The following is a 13,008-nucleotide window of genomic DNA, read 5'->3' as shown; positions in this document are numbered from 1 at the left end:
CATCCACAATGAATGCTCAGAACGCAATCGTACACAGGATCATGTGGTCCATGTCAGATTAGAGAACTGCACTGGACATCAATTTTGATGCTTCGTGTATTGCATCATGTAGATTATCACATTGATTTTCTGCCGAACAAACTTGATTGTGTTGATGATGGTGTTTTGTGGTGCTGTATCGATGCAACATAAGAAGGCAGGTGTTGTACCTGGTCTTGAGGTCCTGCGGACACGGACTTGACACTCCTACACACATGCCCCCATCTGGTGCCCTCGGGGAATGTTTCTGTAATCTCATGCCGGTACCACAAGTTACCTGAAACACAAGCCAAGTCAGATACCACGTTACCTATATATTTCTGTACCAGTGCATTTTAAAGTCTCTAGCTCATATAGCAAGGGTCAGGGAAAAAATGTTTTTAGAAACTAATTTTCATTCTGATTATGTAATTTTCTGAATAAAATTGATATTTTATACTTATCCTGACTCATGCTCTTTTGCTTGTCTTCTTCTTCTTGCGAACATAGTGGAACACTTGTATCTCCCTAATTGAAGCTCCCTTCAATGTAAAATCACTAATTAGTACTCACCAAGAGTTGCTTCCTTTTCCGAAATGCGCGGGAAAGGAGGCGCCACCTCTTCCCACATGCTTCACTCTCTCCTGTTTAACGAGCCCAACACTTGAATTTACAGGGAAATCCAAAGTGTTATGTGGGGAGGATGGGAGGGCTTACCTCATGAGTCAGGATAAGTATAAAATATCAACTTTATTCAGAAAATTACATATTTTTCCTTATCCTGACTCATGCTCTTTTGCTTGTAGAATCCTACGGAAACGGAGGTGGGAAACAGAATACTTTGGATTTAAATAATTAGTGATTTATATATGTAATAACCCCCTACGGGAACTTCATAATGGCACTGTAATTAAGATAATTCCTGCTGTTATAATACATAAGTTCTACCAGCTGCCATAGATGGGGGTACTACAATATTTAGATACTATGATAATAATAATAATAGTATAAAAGCGACTCCAAAGTGGAACATCAGTACTGGGCTTAAGACTAATGTAGACTTAAGATATGTATATAATTAGCACAAAACTCCGTAGAGTTATAAGCTAGATAATACTGGTATGATATATACAGAATAATCTCGTGAGACTATGTCTCATCGTCTACGAGGGACTGTCAACTGCTGTGCGAGGACCATGGGACTGAAATGGTGAATACCTGAGACGTCCTTGGTGGTGATATCTCTCAGATAGTGGTTAGCACACAACATGTCGGATTTCCAAAAGCAGCCCTCCATAATGGTATTCAACGAGCAATTTCCGTGTAGAGCGAGTGTCGAAGCCAGTGCTCTGATTTCATGGGGATTAGATGCTCTTGGAGGGTCGAGTCCTGCAGCCTTGTAGGCACGAAGTATGACAGTTCTGATCCATATCGATATCGTGGTACGAGAGACTTCGGTCTGAGTCGCTGTCGATAGAGGGATGAATAACCGCTTGAGTTGTCGTCGCCTCGTTTTGGATCGTTGTAGATAGATTTTGAGTGCTCTCACTGGGCATAATGATAGGTCAAGCATATCATGAGGTCCGAGAATTGAAGAAAGTGCAGGGACATGGAATAATCTGTCTGGTTGACCTGGCAATTGATTCTTGGCGATAAAGTCCCATCGCAGTCCCATATGCACTATGTTTTGATTGTCATCGAAACGTGTTCTCTCATAATCTAGAGCGTGAATTTCTGACATCCTGGCTGCCGTTGCTAGGGATAACAGGAACAATGTTTTCTGTGTCAGAAATTCAAACGATGTTGATTCCAGTGGTTCATAGGCCTCACTTGTGAGGTGTTGGAGCACTACAGTTAGATCCCATGCTGGAGCGCGAAATCTCTGTTTCTGATCCTCCAATCTGAATGAACGTAGCAAGGCCAGTAACTCGGGCGTCTTAGTTAACTTGACACCCGTTCTCATAGTTATCACTGAACTTAGAGCTGCGAGATATGTTGACAATGTCGAGCCTTTTAGACGTTTAGTTTGTCGTAGGTAACAAAGGTAGTCAGCCACTTGTGGATGTGTAGCATTTCTAGCTGTAAATCCTTTTTTAACAGCGTATGTCTCAAAACTGTGCCACTTGTCGTCATACAAGTTAGCGGCGTAGAATTAATCGTAAAGCAAGCGTGACTGCTTTCGCCGCTCTGGCTGAATAACCTCTCTTGTTTAGACACACTTTAATACAGTCCATACGTGAAGTTGGAATGCTTCTGGGTTTCTGTGCGCTTGTTTGCTGTGAGGATGTACTAGTAGATTCGAGCGCTTTGGTAGTTGTAGTATTGGTTGTCCGATTTCTTGAATTAGAATGGGAAACCACGTTCTCACTGGCCAGTAGGGCGCGACCAAAATCAGTTGGAGGCTCTGAGTTTGTCTGATTTTCTGTAACACCTTTGGAATTAAGCTGGCGGCGAAACGTGTCTTGGCGTTGAGGCCTTCCCAGGATATGCTTAGTGCGTCCGTTGCCCAGCTTGTGGATCGGGACTGGTGATCTGAAATGTTGTTAGCTGATTGTTGAAGCGAGTGGCGAATAGGTCTACTAGCGGAGCTCCTATTTCCTTGATAATCTGTGCAAAGATTTCTGTATGGAGCATCCATTCTGTCTGTGACGGTAGATGTGGCCGAGAGAGTGCGTCTGCTAGTACATTCTTGGCTCCAGGAATGTCACATGCTCTGACATGTATGTTGAGATCGTCGATTAGATCGAACAGTTGAAAGCATAGAGTCAATAGGGTAAATGATCTCGTTGAGCCTTGTTTGTTTATATAAAACACCACTGTTGAGTTGTCGGTGTGTATCATTAGATGGCGCATTCTGTAGAATGGTGCTCCAATGTAGTAGGGCGTTGATTACTGCTTTCATTTCTAGCATGTTTATGTGCAGCTTGCTCTCTTGCTGGTTCCATAACCCTGATGCCGTCCGGTCGGCGAGATGAGCTCCCCAACCTTGGAGCGACGCGTCTACATAGAGATGGGTTTTGAATTCCGGCTCTGTTAAATAGATGCCTTCGCAGACATTCGACCTCCTGGTCCACCATAGTAGATGAGGTCTGATGTGCTTCGGTAGACTGAATGGTTGTAGGTCGTCGAGATGAGCGTTGATGAGGACCTGTAACGGACGTAGCTGTAGTCTGCCTCTGACTGTCATGTCTTGGGCTGACGTGAGGAGACCCAACAGACTCTGCCATTGTCGTAGTGGTAGCGGAGAGAGTAAGGCTTGTGGGATGGTCTGTTGGATCTTGAGCCATCGGTCCTCTGGTACGACGATACGGTTCTGTGTCATGATAAATCGAATGCCTAGAAATTGCAGATCTTGCGTAGGTTCTAGGTCCGACTTGAGTAGATTTACTAACCATCCTAGCTGTGTTAGTAGCTTGATGATGAAGTTTAACTGTAGTTTGAGACGCTGTGGATCTTGATCTACTTGAATCCTGTCGTCGAGGTAGAACGCACTGCGTAGCCCTAGACGATGTAGGTAAGTGACGATAGGTTTCGTTACTCTTGTGAATAACCAGGGGGCCGATGATATTCCAAATGGCAGTACTTTCCATTGGTAATGCAGCCCGTCTAGTGTAAACCATAGGTATTTCCTGGATTCGGGATGAATCGGGATATGTAGATAAGCATCTTGCAGATCTATACTGGCCATGTAGTCCATGGGACGAACTAGGTGCATTAGTTGAGGTAGATGTATCATGCGAAACGTTGGCGGTTTGCGTAGATAATCTCTGTTGAACGTGCTCATGTTGTAGATGAGTCGGAACTTTTCCTTGGAGTTTTTCTTGGGCACTAGGAAAACTGGGGAGTAGAAGCCTGGTTCAATGTTTACTTGATCCAGTACTTCTATGGCCTCCTTGGTTAGGAGAGATGAAACAGCTTCTCGTAACTTTGGTAGTTGTTGAGCCTGGAAGTCGAACTTGTGAGGGTTGACTGTAAGCGGAGGCGTGGCCTGTAGTTGGATTCGATATCCGTGTTGTAGGATGTTGGAGACATATGGATCCTGTGGAATTCCCCAGTTCTCCCAGTGCAGTTGAAGGCGTCCACCCACTTGTGATGGTTGTACTGGAACGGCTGGGGGTGGAAGACTCCAGTCGTTCTGAACCCGTCTTTCATCGTTTATAGTTGCGGGAGCCTCTGGGTGCCCTGCCTCTTGCAGATCCTCCCGTAGTTGCCGTATGGGCGTCGAAAAGAATCTTTTCCTCCTCTTGAACCGGCCATCTTCCTGTCCCGTGCTTTCTGTGAGCCAGTAAACTTTGATCTTCCTGAATATCTCTGTGATGTCTGCCTGATGACGCTAGCTAGCGTGTCCATCGACTTTATCATAAGGACTTCCCTTGAATCCTTGGTGACTTCTTTAGAGACTTTATCTATTCCTCCAGCGAAGATTGACAGCGTAGACCACGGGGCTGTGTAGAGTGAAGATGTGAACTGTTCACCCCAACTGCGGGAAGCGAGGAGACCTTGACGACGAGCCAGAGTTAGCGCTGCGGAGACTGATGTAAGATGATCCGTTAAAAACTGCTGGTCCTTCTTCTGCATAAGGAGGGCCGAGTATATCACTCTGTCGTCTTCTGATGTAGAATCTCGAAATCTGGTGATGAGAGTTTCATTAATCGTTCTTGATCTGTTAAGGCCGAAGAACATTCTTCTTGTCATGGTTTCGATCTGAACCAGCTTGCGGTCGTCTATCTTGTACGTCTTAGTCTTGGCATTGTTGATGACTTTGAAGTTATCGTCGATTTCTTGTGCCTTGAAAAATGGGTCCATATTATGGGCTGAGAACTTTTTGGCGTTGAACTGTGGTAAGTGCGGCGCCTGGGCTTTAGTGGCTTTATGGAAGGCTGTGTCCAGATTCTGTGGGACCGCTGCTATCGGATCGATCGGAGGTAGGGTGATCGTGTCTGCGTCGTCCTCCCTCATGAGATAGGTGTGGGCCGGGTTACCATTCTTGGAAGGTGAAGATAAGTCCAGGTTGTTAACCATCCAGTAGCGTATTTCTGCGTCGGAGAATATGATGCCTCCATCATCTTCTGTAACGGGATCGCTGATAAGAGGTTGATGCTCTTCCGATGGCGACTGAGGTGGAGTCCTGTATACTAGTACAGCTCTGCAGGGTGAAGTCAACGGAGACCTGTCTGGGGACTTCCGTGAAGACTTGTGAGGTGAACGATGTGGTGACCTGTGAGGAGATCTATGTGGTGAACGATGATAGCTTCGCGAAGCTCTTGGGGAATCCCTCGATGACCTTCTAGACGAAGATGACTTGGAGCCTGTAACTGGTGCCCTTCACGAAGACCTTCGCGAAGCTTCATCTGAGTCCGGTCCTGGGGAGTGACGACTTGACCTTCGCGAGGCCTTCTCGAAGGCTGGGGGTCAGAGTCAGAGTCCGGGGATGAGAGGATCTTCCTTCGCGAACCTCTTCGTGAGCGTTGATCATCGGAGTCCGAGGTAGGTGACGATCTAGGTGTCCTTCGCGAAGGCCTTCGCTAAAGCTGAACATCTGGGTCCTTCGCAGAGATGGGCTGTGACGTCCTTCGCGCAGGTGGGTTCCTCAGCGATGACTTGGTAGCAGCTGCTACATTGACGGGGGTCCCTCTGGGGTGGCGTCGTTGGAGCCTTCGCAAAGGCTCAGGCTCTGGGCTGGTTGTCTCTCCAGTCCGTGGCGGTCTTCCATCATCTTCATAATCTGAAGAACCAGGTGCGTCTGGGGCGGGTCTGCGAAGATGTAGTTGCTGCCCTATCTGCGTTGGTAGCGGCCAGGGACTCTCAGGAAGATCGTCAGACATCAGCGTTGGTACATCAGGCTGCGTGTAGATCTGCGCTGGCGTCACTGTTGCCGACACGGTTGTTTCTTGTGATGCACATCAGGTATGATGATCGGCTGATCATCATACAGGCCCAGTTCTCTTGGCGGGAACAATCTCAGCTGAGAAAGTCCTTGTAGACTTCGTCGATTTCCCCTTGGAGGTAGACGCTGCTCTGGGGGTGCGGAGTCTGCGTTGAGTTGAAGTAGAAGCCCTCTTAGTCTTCGGCTGCGATGACGGGATGTCTGGGGATGCAGGACGCTTCTTGGAGACGGCGGACTGCGTCCCACGCCTCTCCTCCGAGGGTAACTCTAGCGGAACACCAGACGGGAGGGGGTCGTCCGACAGCAGTTGACTGGCGAGGGGTTCAGATGTATCAGCCATGGCTAGACTCTGCTTACGTGACCTATCTGCTGCGCGTCTCAAAACGCAAAGTAAATATTTGTTAAAAGCAGAATTAGACAAATTATTACAGTAACTGCAACGTGAAGAAAATGAACATGGTGCAGTACAGCTAGGGCATATTAAATGCGGATCAGCAGCAGAAAAACGTAACCTGCAAACAGTACAGATTTTCATCACCGTAAACTACTGAACAATCACGGCGTCCCATGAATAAACAGCAGAAATACGAATAATATCAATACATAATGTTGAAGGATACTAGCTAAACCTCTATAGGTGACTAAAAGAGGTAACTAAATAAGAATAATCAAAGGATATAGTGTGTAGGGAGACACAGGCGCTCTCACATCCTGCTCACTGGGCGAAGAAGGAGAGAGTGAAGCATGTGGGAAGAGGTGGCGCCTCCTTTCCCGCGCATTTCGGAAAGGGAAGCAACTCTTGGTGAGTACTAATTAGTGATTTTACATTGAAGGGAGCTTCAATTAGGGAGATACAAGTGTTCCACTATGTTCGCAAGAAGAAGAAGACAAGCAAAAGAGCATGAGTCAGGATAAGGAAAAATAATAAATGTAGGCCAAACAAAGCAGGACAGTTTTCTGGTGCCCACCATATGATTTAGACATGCACATCAAAACAGTATCTTTGAAAAGTCAGAAGCAGATTCCTTTATCCATTCTGTACAGCCCCCACTGTATCCCGACCTGAGTTGTGTGGCCCATGTTTCTGGCTATATTTGGTGAGAAATATGAAGTAGCTAGTCCCTCCTTACTTTTGATGTCAATAGAAAACTATTCTCAAAAGTCATTTGTCTTTCCCCCATATTCAGAAGAAATATGTTCGTGAAACAGTTTTTAATACAGTTAATGATATATTTTGTTGCCATCAAGTGAAACCTTACTGACAACAGGACTACATTATCCATTATTCAAAACAAGATGATTGTCAGTGCTTTAGTTCTGCCAGTATGCTGAAGTCCGAGATGAAACTAAGAGTTCTTAATTGTCAAATGCAGAAGCTATTTGTTTCACTTTTGTTATGAAAACTAGAATGATACTGATGTTTAACACAATTCTGGAAAAGCAAGACTTGACATCATCAGAAACATTCTGCCAGTTTCATGACTGTAGAAACATATCTGAGTGTTCTCAAACCTCGTACCTTGTGTGTCTACAGCCCAGACAGCAGTTGCACCCACAGAGATGTGTCTCAGCAGACAGCCAGTAGGGGGAGGGGGCACCACTTGCAGCCAGCAGGTGCCTGAAGCAAGGGGAAAACTTAGCAATGGATAGCAGATAGATAGTTGAAAACGGTAATGTGAGCAGATTAACATATACATTTACAGTTTAGTTTACGCTGCACTCAGCGGTCTGTAAATAATCGAGTTTGGACCAGACAATCCAGTGATCAACGTCATGAGCATCAATCTATGCAATTGGGATATGATGACATGTGTCAACCAAGTCATCGAGACTGACCACCCGATCCCATTAGTCACCTCTTACGACAAGCATATTAGACCACTTAACCCAGATCATCACGTGTCACAGTACTAGTAAAGAAATTCATGACACCTTTTTATCCAGAATTACTATGTCATGGCAAGGGACACCGGAAATGGGCTTCACATATTATATCTATGTGGGGAATCGAACCCGGGTCTTTGGCGTGACAATTTATTTGGAGGTAGAAATCTTGAGTACCTACCTGATATGTTGTACTGTGTGACCCCTGGTCTGTACCAAGCTGATCCGTCCCTTGCGAGGGCCCACACCCTGTATGTTCCTCCCACAGACACGGCTTCAAACGGCTGGTCAGTGGCTATGTGGATCCAGCTGTCTCCCTGAACACCAGAGGAACAACATGTGGGGAATGAAACACAGGTCTTTGACATGACGTAATGTCTTCAAACCATTAGGATAGGTGTACTTTTGAACAGATACTGCTGCCACAGTAGGAATAAAGAATATGCATCAAGCCATTCTTAAAAAAACTTACATACCTGAGGATTTTCCATAGTAACCCCTAGCCTGGACAACACATTTCCATTGGTGCCAACTGCCCACAGAACCACAGGTTCACTGGATGAGGTCACTGGGTCCACCTGGACAGACACGTCCATCAGCGGCACTGAGTCACATGGCAGCCATGGCCCAGCTGTCTCTAGCTTACATTTCCTGCCATCAAAACAACAGGGATAAGCTCGGCTTCAGCTGCTGTGAACAGTTCAGCTGTTTGTCATACATGGCATACTCAGCAACATTCCAGCTATATCATGGCAGCCTGTACGTAGCCTGGTCCAACAATCAATGATCCACAACCTGACATGCAATTAACAAGAATTACCCCTCCAACCCCGGGCTTATGATCATTAGCTGCTGGGAAACTACTCTAACCTTGAATCCCCACACCATGCTTTGAACAGCATTACAGTTAAATTTGAAAATTTTAACTATAAATTGTATATTTATATACTTATCCTATCTCACGACTTGCACCTCTCTCTCTTCATTCGACCATGAGTGGAAACGAATTAAAACTTTGCTCAAGACCTACCTTGCCCCTCTCCCCGTGCTGTGCATGCCTTCCTGTCTCAGTCGTGCTCACTAGTCCATGACAGCACGAGGCATGCGCAGTCCTCACCCACGTGATCACCTCACATACTCATTCTCGATCTTGGAGCCATAAAAGGACAAAACCGGAACGGTGGTAATCTATGTAGTGGGGAGGTAGGGAGGGACTTTATCGCGTGAGATAGGATAAGTATATAAATATACAATTTATAGTTAAAATTTTCAAATTTTTAAACTTATCCTATCTCACAACTTGCACTTATCCCACGGTAGGAAGGTGGGTCATAGAGTACCCGGAATTCAAGCGATAACAGCTAAGTGTTACGCCCAAACAACCGTAGGAAGCAACTACAAGGTAGGGCAATAACTACCAAGTTACTACGTGCGAGGGTTAGGTTGAACCCATTGACTTACTAAGCACAATTGCTCCCAGGGACCGAGATTCCCGAGCAATGTGGTGTTCAGTCACTACCTTCACTAAGTGAAAGGACGTAGCTTAACGAGTGTAATCAGTCGCATCGCCACGATTTCCAAGGTACCCCCGTAATAAAAGTCTAACGACTAGTATCGGGCCAGCCCTGCTTGAAACAACCCCCACAGACACCGTCCGAGGAGGGTGAAAGAGAAATTGAATCGGTAAAACTCACAATTTTAGCGTTCAGTACCACAACATCATCTTATGACTTCCACTACTTACCACAGTAAGATCACATAGATGTGTATAGGCACTTAGGAGCATGAGCGCTACTGAAGTGTAACGCCGGGGAAGGACTCACTTCACTGACTTAATTACTCCGTGGAGCAGAGGACAGTAAGTGAGGTGGCGACTCTCTGTATTCTCAAACAAATGAGAGGAGAAATCTAAATCCGAAGAAATAAAGGCGTAAATCAGAAAAAGTTTTTCAGATTTATTCAGATTGTACACAAGCAGAAGCGATCACGACTTCGGGATCAACTGCACAGTGGGATCCATATAGCATCGAGCACAAGGGAAGTTCATTATCTGCGATGTTGTGCGCTGATAACTGCTGGGCAAGGGCGAGTGGTCCAAACTGATGAAGGCCTTGAATATCCGCCACCGACACATCTCTGAGGTAATGAGACGAAAATACCGTGTCATATCGCCAAAAACACCCCTCCATTATGGCAGTTAACGAGCAGTTGCTATGCAACGCCATAGTAGAAGCCAAAGCCCTGGTTTCATGAGGGTTGACTGCCGTAGGTGGTGGCAAACCGGCAAAAGTGTAGGCTCGTAGTATTGTAGCTCGTAGTATTGTAGCTCGTAGCCAATATGAGAGTGTTGTCGCGAGAAACTTCTGCCTTGGAAGCCGTAGACAAGGGTATAAATAGTCTCTTACGCCCACGGCGGTAGCTCTTGCGATGCTTTAAGGTAAATGCGAAGTGCTCTGACTGGACAAAGAGACAGATCTTCGACATCTGCTGGACCCAATATGGTAGACAAAGGCGGGATTGTAAAAAGACGATCAGGTTGACCCGGCAACTGTTTTTTTGCAACAAAATCCCAGCGCAATCCCAAAAATACCTTGCCATGTCTACTCTGTTCAAAACGGACACGGTTGACATCTAGAGCATGCAGTTCTGATATCACGTGCGCTGTGGCCAAGGCAATAAGAAAAAGGTCTTGAATGAAACTTGTTTAAACTCCTTGTCCTGTAAGGGTTCATAATGCTCGGACACTAAGTGGCGCAGGACCACGGATAAGTCCCAAGCTGGTGGGCCGAAAATTTCCTGGATTGGTCGGCTAGCTTAAAGAGCGAAGTAAGTACTGCAGTTCGGTACCGTCGAAACCTTCGTATTGCAGAACTCGTGGCTAGGACCGAATTAAGAGCCTCTAAGTAGGTGGCTAAAGTGGAACCATTGAGTTTCCTTGTAGCCCGCAAAATGTTGTAAATATTCCGCCAACAACCTGGGGCTAAGCGGTAGTAGTAGGGGCGATCCCTCTGACCCGACAATAACATTCAAATTTCTTCCACTTATCGTCATACAAAGAACGGGTAGACGTCACGATGAGCTGCAGTGATAGCTGAGGCCACTCTGTGAGAATAACCTTTGGCTATTAGTGATTTCTGCAAATGTGCCATCACGTGAAGATTGAGCGTCTGTGGTGACTCGTGATACACGCCCGAGTCGCGGATGAACTAGTAGGTCGTCCCATGCGGGAAGAGGAATGCTGCTTCGACTGACTAGACTTTTTTAGGCCGGCGAACCAACTTCGCTGGCCACAATGGCTACCAAAAGTAGTTGTACTTTGTTGGTTAACAGAATTTTCTGAATGACCTTGTGAAGTAGAGCCGGAGGTGGAAACGCATAAGCGTTGAGACCGTCCCAGGGAATGGCCAGGGCGTCGTGATCCCAAGCTAGTGGATCTGGAATTGGAGATACGAATCTCGGCAGTTGGGAGTTGAACCGAGTGGCAAACAGGTCGACACTCGGTCGAGATCGGGTAAATTATCGTCCGAAAAATCTTGGGCAGGAGTTGCCACTCTGTGGGCGACGGGCGACTGGAACGAGACACAGCGTCAGCAATCACGTTTTTTGTTCCGGGAATGTGCCTGGCTCTTGTGACGATGTTGAGAGAATCTATCAGAAGATAGAAACGAAACATCCACTGTAGGAGTGCTGCTGAACCCGTCGACCCTAGATGATTGATGTACCACACTACCGTCGAGTTGTCGGACTGTATCAGCAGGTGAGACATCTTGAGAAGAGCTGCCCAGTGCTGAATCGCCAGTAATACTGCCTTGAACTCCAGAATGTTTATGTGGAGTGACTTGTCTTCGGACGACCACTGCCCTGCCACTTGATGCTGAAGGAAATGGCCCCCAACCTTCTAGAGAGGCCCACAAACAACTGATGGGTTGGACTGAAGGGCACCAAAGAGACGCCGCGCAAACATTCTGTACGCTGAGCCACCAACGCAGAATTGGGCGTAGTTCCCTGGGTAACCGAATCAACACCTGAGGGTTGTTGGTTTGAAGATGAGGGCGCAGAAATAACTGAAGTGGGCTGAAGCTGCAGTTGACCTCTGTAAGTCAGAGCCTGAGCTGGCGTTAAGGCGTAGCAACTCCTGCCACTGGGGTAGAGTTCTGGGGTGATCCAAGGCTAAGCGGAACCAGGCGCTGAATTTTGGTCCACCTGTCCTGGGGAACAAACAACTTGGCTTGTTCTGTGTCGAAGATTGCTCCTATGAACTGAAGTCTGCGAGTCGGTGTTAACTCCGACTTCACCGTGATTGAGGAGCCACCCTAACTGTTTGAGCAGCCTGATGGTGAACTCCCGATGGATTTGAAGAACGTTTGGATCCTGTTGTGCCTGAATACAATCGTCGATATAGCTTTCGAAGGTCACTCCCGAGAATGTAGGAAACTGCTGATGGGTTTGGTCACCCGAGTAAAAGCCACGGGGCGTAGAGATTCCAAATGGAAGGGCGTTCCATTGGAAGTGATGGCCCCGAAGGTGAACCTTAGATATTTCCGATGATCTGGGTGAATCGGAATGTGCAGGTATGCGTCTTGAAGATCGAGGGATATGAGGAAATCCCCTTTCTTCAGAATTGAGCGGAGAAGACTGACCGATACCATGCGCAAAATGAGGTGGTTGTTGCAGGAATCGAGCGTTGAATGTCTTCATATTGAAGATGAGACGCAACTTGCTGGAGTTTTTCTTTGGCACCAGAAAAATCGGGGAGTAAAATCCTGGAGTTATGCACACCTGATCTAGGTGTTCTATCGCATGTTTCTCCAGTAGAGTTTGGATTGTAGTCGAAAGGACTGCAGCCCGATCCAGAGGATATATTTGCTGCAAGGGTTGAATGGTGAGGGGGTGGATCCCCGACCACAGGCAGTCGATAGCCGTGAATGAGAGTCATTGTGACAAATGGATCTCCCAGAAACTCCCAGTTGGGAGCAAACAGACCTAACCTCCCTCCTACAGGGGAATCGAACACCGGAACCACCGGGTCCGGCAGAACCAATCCGAGCTCTGACTTCCGTGAGTCACTGTTTGGATTGTCTATGTCCAGTTCCAGTGTCGGGTCGATAGGGGCGACGTGATGCGGAACCACGAAATGGCCTCCTGCCTCTGCCACGTGCTTGAGAAGGCGCCGTGCCTTTCATACACTCCCGGAGGTCTGAGTTGGAAGGGGTAAATTG

The 13,008-nt window shown here is 46.8% G+C and overlaps 1 protein-coding gene across 1 annotated transcript in view; it reads right to left on the bottom strand.

Annotated features, from left to right (window-relative positions):
* The window catches only part of LOC124259648 (tectonin beta-propeller repeat-containing protein 1-like), a 47,435-nt gene that overhangs the window by 1,555 nt on the left and 32,872 nt on the right, over positions 1-13,008 (bottom strand). The window contains 4 exon segments of the mRNA XM_046693822.1: positions 210-316; positions 7,425-7,523; positions 7,971-8,106; positions 8,266-8,440. Of these exon segments, the coding sequence (XP_046549778.1) occupies positions 210-316; positions 7,425-7,523; positions 7,971-8,106; positions 8,266-8,440 (517 nt within the window).

This window comes from Haliotis rubra, unplaced genomic scaffold, assembly GCF_003918875.1.
Source record: "Haliotis rubra isolate DU_JTF1 unplaced genomic scaffold, ASM391887v1 Scf730, whole genome shotgun sequence".
Taxonomy (NCBI): domain Eukaryota; kingdom Metazoa; phylum Mollusca; class Gastropoda; order Lepetellida; family Haliotidae; genus Haliotis; species Haliotis rubra.
The sequence above is the reverse complement of the archived record's forward strand: the minus strand, read 5'-3'. Positions and strand labels throughout refer to the sequence as shown.